The following is a 19,342-nucleotide window of genomic DNA, read 5'->3' as shown; positions in this document are numbered from 1 at the left end:
AAGCGACACTAAATGGCGATCTTGTAAAAAATATTTAAATATGTTATCCCCCACCCCCCCCAAAAAAAAAAAAAACCTGTAAAAATTATCTGCACCATTAATATAATACATTCAAAACGGAGGCTGGCATGTACCATTCAGAAAGCGGAAAAAAATTAGATCCATTCCCACTTTACATTGACAAATGTCTATATATTAAAAGGTTAAAAGCTCACTAAAATGCTATAATATTGCACATAAACTACGGCCGAGCTGTCTGGTAGAAAAAGTGATACTTCCCCTTTAACAGACCAGTCTTGGAATAATAAATATGGCCACCATAGCTTTAAGAACAAAAGGTTTTTATGTTTTTTTTCTTTTTTTTTTGCAAGAGAGGTACCTTAATACATTGTCCTGCTATGGCAACAAGGACAGATATAGAGAGAAGACGGGATTTTTTTTTTCTTAAAGGTGACCTGTCACCAAGTCAAAAGTATCCAACTTTTCGTTCCTATTTCATTTTCGATCCTCGCCTGAGTATTTTGGTTTTTGTTTTATTTAAATCCACCATACGGTTGCAGAGATATGGGCCTTTTTATTTAGCGCTGATTTTTACGGGGGCGGTGCTAAAATAGTAATTATGCAAAGCAGATGTAAGACACACCCCCACGGTTTAGACTTTTAACAATTATCTCTAAATAAAAAGGCCTATATCTCAGGAACTATATGGTGGATTTAAACAAAACAAAAAACAGATTACTTAGCGGAGGAGCGGGAATAAAATAATGGAGAAAATGGCTACTTTTGACTTTGTGATAGATTCTCCTTAAAATACCCTTGACATTCTGCTTTGGAGGCATCACAACTAATGGGAACTGGTAGGCAGCTAAAGTGTTACTGAAAACACGTTACAATCGCATTGTCTTATTGAACCAAGGAAATAATGTCACTACCCATTTTCAGAAAAATCCCTCCCATCACCGCTCGCGGGTGGATGGGCAGCAGTCCAGAGAGGCGCATGCTTTTGGCAAGTAATAGCGAGAATTGCGAAAAGGTGTCACTGTCATCTCATCTGGGTGGGACAGGTCCAGAGAGCGGAAGGCACTTAGTTCAATCCTCAGTATGGCTGACGAAGAGGCGGAGGCATGAGATGCGGCTTGAGGCAACAGTCTTCCAATTTAGTCCAGTGTCTGTCCAACTCGACTATCCAGGGGAGGATGGACCTCCATAGACCGATGCCGCCAACATAGAGCGAACTGGGCAATGTATCCTCAACAGACTTGGAACCTTGATCTTACTAGCCAACCTTGGCTAATGACTATAGTAGGAAGGATTACCCCAGCACTTAAGAGAAATGACATATTTGTAGCCCCCAACGCTCTTCTAAACTAGACCATCATATGTGAGAGACAGGGTAAAATGTACTCTGGACACGGAGGTCCACCAGCGCTAGAAGAATTTAAGAGCCATCTACGGTATATAGATATCCATCGGAAGCCACGTCACCATAAGACTGAGCAGGAATGATGCAGGTCCATGACCTGGCACATAAGTGACCTATTGGGCCAACAGTCTTGTTCATCACTGGTGGCCCCACATGCTCTATATGGTCCTTCTCCACTCCACCAGCCTCACCGTGCTCCTCCATCTCGGCCTCTGTCTTCTGCCTTTTCCCGCTTACGTCCAGTCTCTCCACCTCCTGCTTCCACCGCCCCTTTGTTGCCAGTTACGAGGCTGCTAATTTCATCAGTAGGTGAACGTCCAATGCTTCCATCCACCTGGACCCGGATGTCGGGAGAGATAGACAGTTGATGGTGGGGAACTAGGCCGCCATTGTCTGTGCATTTTGGGTACAGGTACGTTTTCATCTGTCCTTTGCCCTTGACATTGACTGTCCCCCTGTAGTCAAAGTCATAGCCCATTTTCACTAACACCCTGTAGCTTTCTTCACTAGCCTGGATGCGGCATTCAACGCCGGTTGTGTCCATCCTGCTTGCAATATTCACCGTGTCCCCCCAGATGTCATAAAGCAGCTTGGTGGTCCCAATAACGCCAGCCGTCAGTGGGCCATGGTTAAACCCAATGCGGAGCTTAAAATTAAACCACAGCATGTTGTTATTAAAATCATCCACCACACTCATCATCTCCTTGGCAAACTCAAAGAGCGTCTGCAGGTGGCGGTGGGGTTGGCTGCTGTCCTGGCACTGAGATGGGTTGAGTCCAGAGGCAGCCATGTACGTAGCACCAATGGTCTTGATCTTCTCGATGCAGGAGTAATGAGGTTTGCTAAGAAGTTCATCAAAGTCTCCGATCAGTTCGTTGAGGACACGGTAGCATTCTTTACCTCCTTCGTAGTTCTCTTCGTAGAACTCGCTGAAGTTGACTATACTCGCGAAGATGACGCCAGCATCGTCGTGATTTTTGGAGTAGCTCTGGGAGACCTTCAGTTGCTCAGCCACGTGATACGGGATGATGTTACGGAGAAGCCAGTCTGCCTGATCTCGCATACTCTGGATCTTAGTGCGGTGAAGGTCTGCCTCCACGTCTCCATGGTAGTGCAAGCGGTAGCTGACCTCAAACTCACGGTTCAGGAACCAAACCAAAAGGAGAAGGAGGAAGTAAGCCACGGTGAGCTCCTGCCCAAGCTGTGATGATGGCTTACTGGTATTGCTAGTGCCAAGGTTGGCATCGGGTGGAGGGGAAGAGCTGGTGATAAAAGAAAAGATAAATTATTAGTGGACAGGTGTATTATAGTTGGTTAGATAATGTGATATGGTAAAAAAAACATGCAAAATGGCTGAAATCAGCCAAACCAGAGGCCCACCTGAAATCTACATACAGTATTTGGGTCTTTTCACTGTAAGCTGGCATCTCCACCCCTCTTCCCAAGCTACATTGTAAGCATCCCATTCAGCTAACCAGTACAAAAATCACAAACAGAGCTGTCTACAAAAGGGTCTCTGGTTTGGCTTTGCATATTTTTAGCGGGGTTATCAGTTATTGTACAAGAGGGGGAGGAGGAGGTGAGCTGTGACATCACCTATTGTGAATGGTGGATCCTGTGTTATCTACTGTATGTAGAGGTGTTATCAGTCATTGTACAGGAGGAGGAGGTAAGCTGTGACATCACCTATTGTGAATGGTGGATCCTGTGTTATCTACTGTATATAGAGGGGTTATCAGTCATTGTACAGGAGGAGGAGGTGAGCTGTGACATCATCTATTGTGAATAGTGGATCCTGTGTTATCTACTGTATATAGAGGTGTTATCAATCATTGTACAGGAGGAGGAGGTGAGCTGTGATATCACCTATTGTGAATGGTGGATCCTGTGTTATCTACTGTATATAGAGGGGTTATCAGTCATTGTACAGGAGGAGGAGGTGAGCTGTGACATCATCTATTGTGAATAGTGGATCCTGTGTTATCTACTGTATATAGAGGTGTTATCAATCATTGTACAGGAGGAGGAGGTGAGCTGTGACATCACCTATTGTGAATGGTGGATCCTGTGTTATCTACTGTATATAGAGGGGTTATCAGTCATTGTACAGGAGGAGGAGGTGAGCTGTGACATCACTTATTGTGAATAGTGGATCCTGTGTTATCTACTGTATATAGAGGTGTTATCAGTCATTATGCAGGAGGAGGAGGTGAGCTGTGACATCACCTATTGTGAATGGTGGATCCTGTGTTATCTACTGTATGTAGAGGTGTTATCAGTCATTGTACAGGAGGAGGAGGTAAGCTGTGACAACACCTATTGTGAATGGTGGATCCTGTGTTATCTACTGTATGTAGAGGTGTTATCAGTCATTGTACAGGAGGAGGAGGTAAGCTGTGACAACACCTATTGTGAATGGTGGATCCTGTGTTATCTACTGTATATAGAGGGGTTATCAGTCATTGTACAGGAGGAGGAGGTGAGCTGTGACATCATCTATTGTGAATAGTGGATCCTGTGTTATCTACTGTATATAGAGGTGTTATCAATCATTGTACAGGAGGAGGAGGTGAGCTGTGATATCACCTATTGTGAATGGTGGATCCTGTGTTATCTACTGTATATAGAGGGGTTATCAGTCATTGTACAGGAGGGGGAGGTGAGCTGTGACTTCACCTATTGTGAATGGTGGATCCTGTGTTATCTACTGTATACAGAGGTGTTATCAGTCATTGTACAGGAGGAGGTGATCTGTGACATCACCTATTGTGAATGGTGGGTCCTGTGTTATCTACTGTATATAGAGGTGTTATCAGTCATTGTACAGGAGGAGGAGGAGGTGAGCTGTGACATCCCACAAGACCCGCCGCATACTGGTAACACCCCACAAGACCTGCCATATCCCGGGAACACCCCCAAAAGACCTGCCGTATACCAGGAACACCCCACAAGACCTGCCGTATACCAGCAACACCCCACAAGACCTGCCGTACACCGGGAACACCCCACAAGACCTGCCGTATACTGGGAACACCCCACAAGACCTGTATACCGGGAACACCCCACAAGACCTGCCGTATACCGGGAACACCCCACAAGACCTGCTGTATACCGGGAACACCCCACAAGACCTGACGTATACAGGAAACACCCCACTAGACCTGCCGTATACCAGGAAGAACCCACAAGACCTGCCGTATACCAGGAACACCCCACAAGAGCCGCCGTATACCAGGAACACCCCACAAGACCTGCCGTATACCTGGAACATCCCACAAGACCTGCCGTATACCGGGAACTCCCCACAAGACCTGCCATATACAGGGAACACCCCACAAGACCTGCCATATACCGGGAACACCCCACAAGACCTGCTGTATACCGGGAACACCCCACAAGACCCGCTGTATACAGGGAACACCCCACAAGACCTGCTGTATACCGGGAACACCCCACAAGACCCGCTGTATACAGGGAACACCCCACAAGACCTGCTGTATACAGGGAACACCCCACAAGACGAAACGAACGATCGAAACGCGTCGCATGTTATGTGCACTCCTGCATTCGCACTCAGACAAGGATTTGTTCTTCTTATTTGTATTTTAACGGAGAAATAAAGATTTATTATTTTATGGAGCTGGAACACCCCACAAGACCTGCCATATACCAGGAACATTACACAAGACTTGCCATATACTAGAAACACCCCACAAGACCTGCAGTATACCGGGAACACCCCACAAGACCTGCCGTATACCGGGAACACCCCACAAGACCTACCGTATACCGGGAACACCCCACAAGACCTGCCGTATACCGGGAACACCCCACAAGACCTGCCGTATACCGGGAACCCCCCACAAGACCTGCCGTATACCGGGAACACCCCACAAGACCTGCCGTACTGTGGAAAAAGTCCATAGCGCCCCCCAGAGGCCGATTTTCTCCGGGGTCTCGGCTGCCGAGGGTAGCCGAGACCCCAGAGAACATGATTCGGGGGGGTTTTTAACCCACCCCGCATTTGCGATCGCCGGTAATTAACCGTTTACCGGCGATCGCAAAAAAAAAAAAAAAAAAGCGATCTCTTTTTAATTTCTCTGTCCTCCGATGTGATCGCACATCGGAGGACAGAGAAAAGGGGTCCCAGGTGGCCCCCCAATACTCACCTAGCTCCCCCGATGCTCCTCGTGTCTCCCGGTGGGCGCCGCCATCTTCAAAATGGCGGGCGCATGCGCAGTGCGCCCGCCGGCCGCCACCGGGAGAATCTTTGGGGTCTCGGCTGCCGGGGGTAGCCGAGACCCCAAAGAGCACGATCGGGGTCGGTATTACCCAGCGATCGCCGGTAATTAACTGTTTACCGGCGACCGCAAAAAAAAAAAAAAAGTAAAGTGTAATTCTCTGTCCTCTGATGTGATCGCACATCAGAGGACAGAGAAATAGGGGGATTCGGGGACCCTAGCATACTCACCTAGGTCCCTGGATCCTCTTGCTGCTCCTCCTGGCCGCCGGCAGCAGAACATGGCGGACGCATGCCCAGTGCGCCCGCCATCTGTCTCCATCTGCCGGCCGGCAGGAGAACAGCAGTTGGGGCTAAAATTAGGGGTAGGGTTAGGGTTAGGGGTAGGGTTAGGGTTAGGGTTAGGGTTAGGTTAGGGGTAGGGTTAGGGGTAGGGTTAGGTTAGGGGTAGGGTTAGGTTAGGGTTAGGGGTAGGGTTAGGTTAGGGTTAGGTTAGGGGTAGGGTTAGGGTTAGGTTAGGGTTAGGGTTAGGGGTAGGGTTAGGTTAGGGTTAGGGGTAGGGTTAGGGGTAGGGTTAGGGGTAGGGTTAGGGTTAGGGTTTGGTTAGGGTTAGGTTAGGGGTAGGGTTAGGGGTAGGGTTAGGAGTAGGGTTAGGTTAGGGGTAGGGGTAGGGTTAGGTTAGGGGTAGGGCTAGGGTTGGGGCTAAATTTAGGGTTAGGGTTGGGGCTAAATTTAGGGTTAGGGTTGGGGCTAAACTTAGGGTTAGGCTTCTTTCACACTTGCGTCGGTACGGGGCCGTCGCAATGCGTCGGCCCGACATACCGACGCACGTTGTGAAAATTGTGCACAACGTGGGCAGCAGCTGTAGTTTTTCAACACATCCGCTGCCCAATCTATGTCCTGGGGAGGAGGGGGCGGAGTTACGGCCACGCATGCGCGGTCAGAAATGGCGGATGCGACGTACAAAAAAACGTTTCATTGAACGTTTTTTTGTGCCGACGCTCCGCCAAAACACAACTGATCCAGTGCACGACGGACGCGACGTGTGGCCATCCGTCACGATCCGTCGGCAATACAAGTCTATGGGCAAAAAACGCATCCTGCGGGCACATTTGCAGGATCCGTTTCTTGTCCAAAACGACGGATTGCGACGGAATGCCAAACGACGCAAGTGTGAAAGTAGGGCTAGGGTTAGGGTTGGGGCTAAAGTTAGGGCTAGGGTTGGGGCTAAAGTTAGGGTTAGAGCTGGGATTAGGGTTAGGGTTTGGATTAGGGTTCGTATTAGGGTTAGGGTTGGCATTAGGGTTACGCTTGGGATTAGGGTTAGGTTTGGGATTAGGGTTAAGGTTAGGGTTGTGATTAGGGGAGAATTGGGATTAGGGTTAGGTTTGAGGTTAAGGTTGAGATTAGGATTAGGGGTGTGTTGGATTTAGGGTTTTGATTAGGGTTATGGTTAGGGTTGACATTAGGGTTGTTTTGGGGTAAGGGTTGTGATTATGGTTAGGGTTAGTGATTAGGATTATGGATGAGGTTGGGATTAGGGTTAGGGGTGTGTTGGGGTTAGGGTTGGAGCTAGAATTGGGGGGTTTCCACTGTTTAGGTACATCAGGGGGTCTCCAAACACGACAGCCAATTTTGCGCTCAAAAAGTCAAATGGTGCTCCCTCCCTTCTGAGCTCTGCCGTGCGCCCAAACAGTGGGTTACCCCCACATATGGGGCATCAGCGTACTCGGGATAAATTGGACAACAACTTCTGGGGTCCAATTTCTCTTGTTACCCTTGTGAAAATAAAAACTTGGGGGCTACAAAATCTTTTTTGTGAAAAAAAAAATATTTTTTATTTTCACGACTCTGCATTCTAAACTTCTGTGAAGCACTTGGGCATTCAAAGTTCTCACCACACATCTAGATAAGTTCCTTGGGGGGTCTAGTTTCCAAAATGGGGTCACTTGTGGGGGGTTACTACAGTTTAGGTACATCAGGGGCTCTGCAATCGCAACATAATGCCCACAGACCATTCTATCAAAGTCTGCATTCCAAAAAGGCGCTCCTTCCCTTCCGAGCTCTGCCGTGCGCCCAAACAGTGGTTTACCGCCACATATGGCGCATCAGCGTACTCGGGATAAATTGGAAAACAACTATTGCAGTCCAATTTCTCCTGTTACCCTTGTGAAAATAAAAACTTGGCGGCTACAATATCTTTTTTTGTGGAAAAAAAAATATTTTTTATTTTCACGACTCTGCATTCTAAACTTCTGTGAAGCACTTGGGCATTCAAAGTTCTCACCACACATCTAGATAAGTTCCTTGGGGGGTCTAGTTTCCAAAATGGGGTCACTTGTGGAGGGTTTCTACTGGTTAGGTACATCAGGGGCTCTGCAAACGCAACATAATACCCGCAGACCATTCTATCAAAGTCTGCATTCCAAAACGGCGCTCCTTCCTTCCGAGCTCTGCCGTGCGCCCAAACAGTGGTTTACCCCCACATATGGGGTACCAGCATACTCAGGACAAATTGGACAACAACTTTTGGGGTCCAGTTTCTCTTATTACCCTTGTGAAAATAAAAATTTGGTGGCTAAAAAATCTTTTTTGTGGAAAAAAAAAAAAAAATTATTTTCACGGCTCTGCATTATAAACTTCTGTGAAGCACTTGGGCATTCAAGGTTCTCACCACACATCTAGATAAGTTCCATGGGGAGTCTAGTTTCCAAAATGGGGTCACTTGTGGGGAATTTCTACTGTTTAGGCACATCAGGGGCTCTCCAAACGCGACATGGCGTCCGATCTCAATTCCAGCCAATTCTACATTGAAAAAGTAAAACGGCACTCTTTCTCTTCCAAGCGCTGCGGTGCGCCCAAACAGTGGTTTACCCCCACATATTGGGTATCGACGTACTCAGGAGAAATTGCACAACAACTTTTGTGGTCTAATTTCTCCTGTTACCCTTGTGAAAATAAAAATTTGTGGGCAAAAAGATCATTTTTGTAGAAAAAATGCAATTTTTTTTTTTCACGGCTCTACGTTATAAACTTCTGTGAAGCACATGGGGGTTCAAAGTGCTCGCCACACATCTAGATAAGTTCCTTAAGGGGTCTAGTTTCCAAAATGGTGTCACTTGTGGGGGGTTTCCACTGTTTAGGCACATCAGGGGCTCTCCAAACGCGACATGGCGTCCAATCTCAATTCCAGCCAATTCTACATTGAAAAAGTAAAACGGCACTCCTTCTCTTCCAAGCTCTGCGGTGCGCCCTAACAGTTGTTTACCCCCACATATTGGGTATCAGCGTACTCAGGAGAAATTGCACAACAACTTTTGTGGTCTAATTTCTCCTGTTACCCTTGTGAAAATAAGAATTTGTGGGCAAAAAGATCATTTTTGTGTAAACAAAAGCGATTTTTTATTTTCACGGCTCTACGTTATAAACTTCTGTGAAGCACTTGGGGGTTCAAAGTGCTCACCACACATCTAGATATGTTCCTTAAGGGGTCTAGATTCCAAAATGGTGTCACTTGTGGGGGGTTTCCACTGTTTAGGTACATCAGGGGCTCTCTAAATGTGGTGTCCGATCTCAATTCCAGCCAATTCTGCATTGAAAAAGTCAAACGGCGCTCCTTCACTTCTAAGTTCTGCGGTGCGCCCTAACAGTGGTTTACCCCCACATATGGGGTATTGGCGTATTCAGGAGAAATTGCATAACAAAATTTATGGTTACATTTCTGTTTTTACACTTGTGAAAATAAAAAAAATGGTTCTGAATTAAGATGTTTGCAAAAAAAAGTTAAATGTTCATTTTTTCCTTCCACATTGTTTCAGTTCCTGTGAAGCACGTAAAGGGTTAATAAACTTCTTGAATGTGGTTTTGAGAACCTTGAGGGGTGTAGTTTTTAGAATGGTGTCACACTTCATTATTTGCTATCATATAGACCCCTCAAAATGACTTCAAATGTGATGTGGTCCCTAAAAAAAAAATGGTGTTGTAAAAATGAGAAATTGCTGGTCAACTTTTAACCCTTATAACTCCCTAACAAAAAAAAAATTTGTTTCCAAAATTGTGCTGATGTAAAGTAGACATGTGGGAAATGTTATTTATTAACTATTTTTTATGACATATCTCTCTGATTTAAGGGCATAAAAATACAAAGTTTGAAAATTGCAAAATTTTAAAAATTTTCGCCATATTTCCGTTTTTTTCATAAATAATCGCAAGTAATATCGAAGAAATGTTACCACTAACATGAAGTACAATATGTCACGAAAAAACAATCTCAGAATCAGCGGGATCCGTTGAAGCGTTCCAGAGTTATAACCTCATAAAGTGACAGTGGTCAGAATTGCAAAAATTGGCCTGGTCATTAAGTACCAAATTGGCTCTGTCACTAAGGGGTTAAACATGAAATAAAAGGTACTTATTACTCTCAACCAATGTTATTATGTATTTGTTAACTATCTGTAACATACATATTACATATATATTACATAGGTAAGGAAAGAGAAAACCTGTAAAACTAAATCTCTCTAATTAGGACTGCTACTACTCTAATTACTAACTAATTCGCCATATATCCCTGTGCCCAACCCCCACGCGCTGCCCCCGACCACCGCCAAGAAAACCCATCATAGTACATCTATAGGGTGAGATGGGAAGAGTTCCATCGAGCCCAAATCTTATCAAATTTTCCCGGACAGCCCCTGTTCTGATATAGCGTACGTTCATATGGGATAACGGAATTCAGATCCTTACATTTGCCGATTTTTCCTGCTTCCAACACATCAACTTCAAGAACTGGAGATATACTGTACATTATGTTGACTATATTATTTATGAAAATTTACTTTTTAACCTGATATATCAGCGATTTACCTGAAATTTGTGGCAATGTCTATGTCCAGCGTCACCGGAGACCTAGAAAAAAAACAAGAACATAACATTATATCATGATAAAAATAAATTCTAGAAAGAAAACTGTTGCATCCTTTATAGGGCTGGAAATGACTTACTTGTCTGGGAAGAGTGGCACGTAGAGAAGAATCAGCAGGGACGCCCCTGCCAGGGTGGCAAGAGAGGATCGTAGCCAGGAGCTGAGCTGACAGAAGTTGCAGTACTGGACAATGGGGATCAGAAGAGCGGAGCACAGGAACATGGTGTACTGGAAAAAGGGCAGGGACAGATAATGACCACCAGAGGGCGACACACCACCACAATGATTATAATAGGTGAACCCCCTAGCTCTCTTTAAATAGACAATTACATTCCACATTGACAGTCACTATCAGCCAGGACATGGGCGCTACATCCACTGTGTGATATGTATATCTATATAGATAAAAAAAAAAAAAGAATGAGGCCCCTTTTAGATACTGCATGATAACACAAACAAAAAAGAGGTTTTTTTTCAGGTACAGAAAAATCATGAAGACCCCCCTTCTAAAAGCTAGAAGAGTGTTTGTACTTAGTTCTGCCAATAAAGCTCATTTGAATTTGAATTTGTGTTTGCAAACAGGAATTTTAGCTCTGGAGGACCCGCCGATCCGGCCTTTCCATGTATCCCATGAATGATCAGCTTGTAATACCATATTTGCCCTGCAGTGGCCGCTGTGCAGTCAGCTAGTCACCTCCTGGAGACGATCAGCAGCGATCAACCGATTGGCGAGTGATTTTCAATATTAAAGGAGCTGTTGTGATTAGACATCCCCTTTAAGGTGGCGATACACAGTGAAATATGAATAGGACTTACGGTAATTGGAATTAGAATAATGGCATGGCTCTTTTAAAAAAAAAAATTGGAAAAGTCTTGTTTTGGATCTGTTGTATATCTGTTGTGCGCCGTGTTTGGCTGAGAAACGCGCAACCTCACAGTTCCCAGCGCAATATTTTTTTTCCCATCATTTATAAGATTGTGTCTAATGAACATTAATGGAAAAGGCCGGGAACCATGAGTGGAGGGAATGGATCTGAGGGGCAGACGGATGGTTCCATGCAGTTTTGTTAATGAAAGAACATTTCCAGTAGAACAATTTCCAATTTCCGATTATTAAACCTTTGTTGCTGACTCGTGGGATTCATGGCAATTAGATTAAATTGTGGGGAGACCCCGGTTCCATATCGACAGCGGGGTCCGACCTTTCCCGTCTCTCACAGACCAACGTCTGTTCTGGTACAATGTCCAAGGGGAAACACAAGGTGATAATAGTCAGGTATCCGGGAAAAAGAGGAAATCTGATCAATCTATCAAGTTTATCTGTATATCTATCATCTAGAGAAAGACTCGTGGAGCAGAACAATGAGAAAAATAATGGCGGGTGTGAGGCAAAAGCAAAAGGATCATTAATTAGCCCATATGGTCATCTATCTATCTATCTATCTATCTATCTATCTATCTATCTATCTATCTATCTATCTATCATTATCAATCTATCTATCATTATCAATCTATCTATCTATTATCTATCTATCTATCTATCTATTATCTATCTATTATCTATCTATCTATCTATCTATTATCTATCTATTATCTATCTATCTATCTATCTATCATTATCAATCTATCTATCTATCTATCTATCTATCATTATCTATCTATTATCTATCTATCTATCTATTATCTATCTATTATCTATCATTATCAATCTATCATTATCTATCTATCTATCTATCTATCTATCTATCTATCTATCTATCTATCTATCATTATCAATCTATCTATCTATCTATCTATTATCTATCTATTATCTATCTATCTATCTATCTATTATCTATCTATTATCTATCTATTATCTATCTATCTATCTATCTATTATCTATCTATCTATTATCTATCTATTATCTATCTATTATCTATCTATATATCATCTATCTATCTATTATGTATTATCTATCTATTATCTATCATTATCTATTATCAATCAATCTATCTATTATCTATCTATTTATCTATTATCTATCTATCTATCTATCTATCTATCTATCTATCTATCTATCTATCTATTATGTATTATCTATCTATCTATCTATCCATCTATCTATCTCTCTATCTATCTATTATCTATCTATTATGAATTATCTATCTATTATCTATCATTATCTATTATCAATCAATCTATCTATTATCTATCTATTTATCTATTATCTATCTATCTATCTATCTATCTATCTATCTATCTATCTATCTATCTATCTATCTATCTATTATGTATTATCTATCTATCTATCTATCCATCTATCTATCTCAAATTCAAATTCAAATTCAAATTCAAATGAGCTTTATTGGCAGGACTAAGTACATGTTAGCATTGCCAAAGCATATGGTAAAAATACGGGGGTGGGGGAGGGGGGGCATATAGAGGTCCAGGGAATATCAAATTCCTTTTAGAGGATAGGGGATGTTTCCAGGGTGGGGTATAGGAGTCCATGACATATCGGGCTCTTTAGTCGGGGGATAGGGATATGTCCAGTGTTGGGGTACGGGAGTCCATGACATATCAGGCTCCTCTTAGTCTGTGGCAGGCACTGACATATTCCGCTGCTACGGCCACTGCACTTTCCTCTTCCCCCAGTATTATCGGCAGTTTCTCTTCCTCCTCCTTGGAGGTGAAATCTGGGAGGAGATCAGACAGCCTCTTGAAGTGAGTGTCCCTCACTGCGGAGTATTTGGGGCACCTCAGCAGGAAGTGGGCCTCATCCTCCACGGCCTCCTGGGGGCACTGCTGGCAGAGTCTGTTCTCTCGAGGCTTGTAGTTCTGTCGGTGCCGCCCGGATTCGATGAGTAGGCTGTGGGCGCTCAGTCTGTACCGGCTCAGGATCTGTCGATCTTTGGGGTTTTCTAGTTTCTCTAGATATGGGGCCAGTTTGTACTCCCTCTGTAGATTCCGGTATATTGTCAGTTTCTGGGATTTGTTTATGTCGTTCCTCCAGATGCTGAGATATTCCTCTTTGACTTTGTGTACCATTTTCTGGATTTCACCTCTCTATCTATCTATTATCTATCTATTATGAATTATCTATCTATTATCTATCATTATCTATTATCAATCAATCTATTATCTATCTATTATCTATCTATCTATTATGTATTATCTATTATCCATCTATCATCTATCTATCAATCACATATATATGCATTTATCGAATATTTTATCTATCTTTTATATTTCTATGTTTCTATATATTACACATCTATCTATTCATTTTATATCTATTAAATATCTATTTTATTTACCTATGAATTACATATCTATCTAGTTATACCTCTATGTCCTATGTTTTTATCTTTCTCTCTATCAGTCCCACAGTGGCTATACGGGTCTCAGTGGTAGTATTTGCACATTGTTACCCGCGGTCAGCGGTGCCACTTCCTACTGTACCAGTGTTCCCAGGACATATAAACAATTGCAAAGCTTTGTTAGACCAGGGAGCCTATGGCCATGTTTTGTGGCTGTGTCTGCAGCAGCACTTGATCTGCCCAGCTTCCTCACTAGTACCCTCCTTGTCATTGCAGTCAGGGGAATTCTGCAAGGTAGTAGAATTCTCCAAATTGAGGTTGCTTCATCACCAAAAGCCAAGAGGAACAGCCCATCAACTTAGTCTTATATTTTCCACCATGCTATATTTTCTTTAATGGAAAGTTGTGTAATACCAATGGATGCACATACTAGAGTGCAATATCCAATGCGGCTTCTATGGGAAGCCTGGAAAGAGAAGATCGGTCCCATCCTATCCTCTGTTATTGGATGCTCAGAACCGCGGAAGGACTCCATAGATACGAGAAGGGGGAATCGACTCATGGAAGCAGAATAAGAAATTAAACTCCTTGGTCTAAGTTGACATTACCCAACATCTTAAGGGGATGGAGCATGTTATTCCTTGCTATGGGCCCTGTGTTCTCTATGTGGGTAATGTCAGGGTCAATATTTGTGTAAGAGACCGTATTCATACATGTGCGTTGGTATAGAGGTCCTGGGTCAAGTAGGAGAAGACGACAGCTGCAGGGAGAGACACAAGCACAGTGCCAATCAGATGACGTGGAAGCCAACCAGAGATCATCTCCAGGAGCCGTCGGGTACACAGGAACATGTCCTCTAGGCAGAATGCCATCCTACAATGTGTGCAGAAGAAAACGGATGAAGCAATTAAAGCTTAGTGTCACTTTTAACGTAAATAAAAATTTGCATATCTCCACCCACGAGGATCCATTTAATTGACTTTTGACCTACCTGATGGAAACAAGCAAGGAGAGGAATCCCAGGAGGCCGCAGATGGCTAGCACCACAAGTGCCGGCGTCGGGGGATATACAGGCACCGTACCCGGCTTCAAGAAGCAAGTGACGGACAGGAGGGCGAATATAAAAAACGAGAGGAACACATCAAGCAAGGAGCTGAATGTGGCACTGGCAAAGGTCTTCACCGGAGCCAAGCGCATCACCTGGAGGCAAATCATCAAAACATGACGGAAAGAGTCATATCCAACATAGATCATTGCCAAACGTGCAAACTAATAGCATCTTTAGGTCGCGCAAACTACTACCTCCTCCTGGTAGCTCGCTCGATATGAGGTTTCCAGCTCCTTGTCTTGAAAGTTCAGGCTCCAGCGGTTAATGGGCGGCTTGAAGAAGTAATCCTTCATTAAGCTGGAAGGAAAGAATTGGACAAAGTGAGACGTCTTTGATGTGTTAAGAGATTATCTGCAGTCTTGCCTCTTACCACACTATCTACGCTTTTATATTTTTTTTTACTTCATTTTTAAGTTTTGTTCTTATTAATCTGTCTCTTTTATTACGTCGTTACATTCTCCTTCATTAACCTCTTTCCAGTTCTTGGAGCCTTCCTTACCTTATACAGTTAGTCGTTCCTAGACCAATGTGTCTTCCATGTTAGGTTAGGCTACGGGTTGAACTAGATGGACTTTAAGTCTTCCTTCAACCTTAATAATTAATAACTATGTTAATAACTTCCTTTACTGTCAGTTTTCTTAGAGTCTTATATTTAGTATCTTTTTGGAGATCTTCCCAGTAGCTGTTAATATACTACATTCCTAATTCATTAAGAAATGCAGATGCTGCTGTGATCACATGGCTTTACCAACTAGTAAGCTCCATCTACAGAGACGGAGAAGAGCTTGCCATCGTTCTATCTCTATTTATTATTATTATTATTATTATTTATTTATATAGCACCATTAATTCCATGGTGCTGTACATGAGAAGGGGTTACATACAGGGTTATAGATATGGCTTACAGTAAACAAATTTACATTGACAGACTGGCACAGACGGGAGAGGACCCTGTCCTTGTGGACTTACATTCTACGGGATAATAGGGAAGAGACAGAAGGTTGGGGGTGCGGCAGCTCTGGTGGTGGTGAGGCGGCAGCTCTAGTGGTGGTGAGGCAGCAGCTCGGGTGGTTGGTGACGTAGCAGCTCTGGTGGTGGTGAGGCGGCAGCTCTGGTGGTGGTGAGGCGGCAGCTCGGGTGGTGGTGAGGCGGCAGTTCAGGTGGTGGTGAGGCGGCAGTTCGGGTGGTGGTGAGGCGGCAGCTCTGGTGGTGGTGAGGCGGCAGTTCAGGTGGTGGTGAGGCGGCAGCTCGGGTAGTGGTAAGGCGGCAGTTCGGGTAGTGGTGAGGCGGCAGCTCTGGTAGTGGTGAGGCGGCAGCAGCTCTGGTGGTGGTGAGGCGGCAGTTCAGGTGGTGGTGAGGCGGCAGCTCGGGTAGTGGTGAGGCGGCAGTTCAGGTGGTGGTGAGGTAGCAGCTCGGGTGGTGGTGAGGCGGCAGCTCGGGTGGTGGTGAGACGGCAGCTCTGGTGGTTGGTGAGGCGGCAGCTCGGGTGGTTGGTGAGGTGGCAGCTCTGGTGGTGGTGAGGCGGCAGCTCTGGTGGTGGTGAGGCAGCAGCTCGGGTGGTTGGTGACGTAGCAGCTCTGGTGGTGGTGAGGCGGCAGCTCTGGTGATGATGAGGCGGCAGCTCGGGTGGTGGTGAGGCGGCAGCTCGGGTGGTGGTGAGGCGGCAGTTCGGGTGGTGGTGAGGCGGCAGTTCGGGTGGTGGTGAGGCGGCAGCTCTGGTGGTGGTGAGGCGGCAGTTCAGGTGGTGGTGAGGCGGCAGCTCGGGTAGTGGTAAGGCGGCAGTTCGGGTAGTGGTGAGGCGGCAGCTCTGGTAGTGGTGAGGCGGCAGCAGCTCTGGTGGTGGTGAGGCGGCAGTTCAGGTGGTGGTGAGGCGGCAGCTCGGGTAGTGGTGAGGCGGCAGTTCAGGTGGTGGTGAGGTGGCAGCTCGGGTGGTGGTGAGGCGGCAGCTCGGGTGGTGGTGAGACGGCAGCTCTGGTGGTTGGTGAGGTGGCAGCTCGGGTGGTTGGTGAGACGGCAGCTCGGGTGGTGGTGAGACGGCAGTTCGGGTGGTGGTGAGGCGGCAGCTCGGGTGGTGGTGAGGTGGCAGTTCGGGTGGTGGTGAGGCGGCAGCTCGGGTAGTGGTGAGGCGGCAGCTCTGGTAGTGGTGAGGCGGCAGCAGCTCTGGTGGTGGTGAGGCGGCAGCTCGGGTGGTGGTGAGAAGGCAGAATGGTTATTGCAGGCTGTAGGATTTCCTGAAGAGATGGGTTTTCAGGTTCCGCCTGAAGGATCCGAGGGTGGTGGATAATCGGACGTGTTGAGGCGTGGAATTCCAGAGGATGGGGGATATTCGGGAGAAATCGTGGAGGCGGTTGTGTGAGGAACTAATAAGTGTGGAGGAGAGTAGGAGTTCTTGGGAGGATTGAAGATTACGTGAGGGAAGATATTGGGAGATTAGTTCAGAGATATAGAGAGGGGACAGGTTGTGGATGGCTTTGTAGATCAGTGTTAGTAGTTTGAACTGGATTCGTTGGGGAATTGGGAGCCAGTGGAGGGATTCGCAGAGGGGAGAAGCAGGGGAGTAGCGAGGAGAGAGGTGGATTAGCCGGGCAGCAGAGTTGAGGACAGACTGGAGTGGTGCAAAGGAGTTAGCGGGGAGGCCACAGAGGAGGGGGTTGCAGTAGTCGAGGCGGGAGATGATAAGGGCATGCACAAGAGTTTTAGTAGATTGTGGGCTGAGGAAGGGACGGATTCTGGCAATATTTTTGAGTCGGAGGCGACAGGAGGTGGCAAGAGTTTGGACGTGCGGTTTGAAGGACACGGCAGAGTCGAGAGTTACCCCGAGGCAGCGGACTTCAGGTGCGGGATAGATCTATCACCTATCTATCTATTATCTATCTATTATGTATCACCTATCTACCTATCATCTATCTATTATCGGTCTACCTATCATCTATCTATTATCCATCTATCAATTTAGCCATCCATCCATTTCACCAATCAGCAGGGGGGAAGTAAAGGTCTGCCGTAATTTTAATCTGCTACTATTCTGCCACCTATTGAAGTGAATGAAGCTAGCTAGGAATAGTGGATTCCAGAAGCGACACTTTAATAAAAACGAGATTAATTTACCTGTCTTCCTTAATAACCTCCACAAAGTGAGCGTCAGTCTTCTCTCTGATGTTTTTGTAGCGGAGAGGGAGGAGAGCGGACTGATCCATACTGACTCCACACCAGCGAACATTTCCTTGAAACATATCGTACAAGGACGCCTGGCTGTTGTTCAAGGTGTCTTCTGGAGGAGGGCTTAGAAGTCCATTCTGGGTTTTTACATGACGTCCGATGGCTGTGGGCTGTGTAAGAGGAATGGGGGGATCTTTTTGTTAACATGGTAGGAGAATCTGATATTTGCTCATTTAAAGTCTATCCCCACTCAACACCGAATAAATCAGTGAAATCCATTTTCACGGCAACTAATATTATATGGGGGTCAGGAAGCTGAGATATGTGGAGCTGTTTGACAGCATCCTTACATTGTAAAGTCATAAAACAGCTTGTGTCAGTGCTTAAGCATATTACAGTAGATTCTCCCGCCCCTTTAAAGGTCATTAATATAATATATTTTCTTTACCCGGGTGCCCCCTCCTTTCCATTCTTGTGGGGTACCATTTACAGCGGACGTTCCTTCCTCCACTCCATCTCGGACTCCAGTTTCTCCACAAGAAGGACAGCTCTGCCAATAAACAATAGTAAAATATATCAATATAATGTCATTTTTTTAAATTAAATCTACTTTAACATATCTTTATGGGGATTGGTGTCCTACCACCACTTCTTCCCTATACAAAAGTGTTAAATGATAAAATTCTAACTGCCTGTAGCCACCACTAGAGGGAGCTCACTGCATATGGGTTTATGCCAGGAAGTCAAAGGGACTTGTAAAAATATGTATGCTCCCCCTAGTGGTGGCTGTAGATCAACCAAGAGGTAGTTCAGTGCAAAGGTCCATCTCACCATGGGACTCATAGACAATCACATCAGCCTCCGTAGAAGGAACCTGTCACGAGGGTGTCAAGATCTGGAGCTGGACGGTCACATCGGGTAATGAATCGCAGGTCTTCTTTAGAGATGGTGTGAGTTGTGTCTCATATTAAATGGATTTAATTTCTTCTGGTGCTAAAGAAGTTAACGAACTCTTTCTATGCTGGCCAGAAACATGCAGATCCATTTCAGCTGCTTCTGATCTGGTCATTAACTGGTTAGACCTTCTGGTCCCTGCCAGTGAAAGATTTGTCTTCCTGTACTGTATGCTAAATCTAAATGGTTGGAGTAGAGTTGTTGTAGAGGTATTCTGTGGTTTGCTGTAGTACA

General features: G+C 45.1%; 1 protein-coding gene across 1 annotated transcript in view; it reads right to left on the bottom strand.

Moving 5' to 3' along the window:
- Positions 1-326: 326 nt before the first annotated feature.
- Positions 327-19,342, bottom strand: part of ADCY9 (adenylate cyclase 9) — a 94,599-nt gene continuing 75,583 nt past the window's right edge. The window contains exons 3-10 of the mRNA XM_069734474.1: positions 18,603-18,704; positions 18,104-18,324; positions 15,190-15,292; positions 14,879-15,087; positions 14,601-14,760; positions 10,667-10,815; positions 10,530-10,571; positions 327-2,685 (exon numbers count right to left, since the gene is read on the bottom strand). Of these exons, the coding sequence (XP_069590575.1) occupies positions 1,611-2,685; positions 10,530-10,571; positions 10,667-10,815; positions 14,601-14,760; positions 14,879-15,087; positions 15,190-15,292; positions 18,104-18,324; positions 18,603-18,704 (2,061 nt within the window). The 3' untranslated portion in view covers positions 327-1,610. The remainder of the gene's footprint in view (positions 2,686-10,529; positions 10,572-10,666; positions 10,816-14,600; positions 14,761-14,878; positions 15,088-15,189; positions 15,293-18,103; positions 18,325-18,602; positions 18,705-19,342) is intronic.

This window comes from Ranitomeya imitator, chromosome 7 (assembly GCF_032444005.1).
Source record: "Ranitomeya imitator isolate aRanImi1 chromosome 7, aRanImi1.pri, whole genome shotgun sequence".
NCBI classification, from domain to species: domain Eukaryota; kingdom Metazoa; phylum Chordata; class Amphibia; order Anura; family Dendrobatidae; genus Ranitomeya; species Ranitomeya imitator.
Note: the sequence above shows the minus strand (reverse complement) of the source record. Positions and strands in the feature narration are given on the sequence as shown.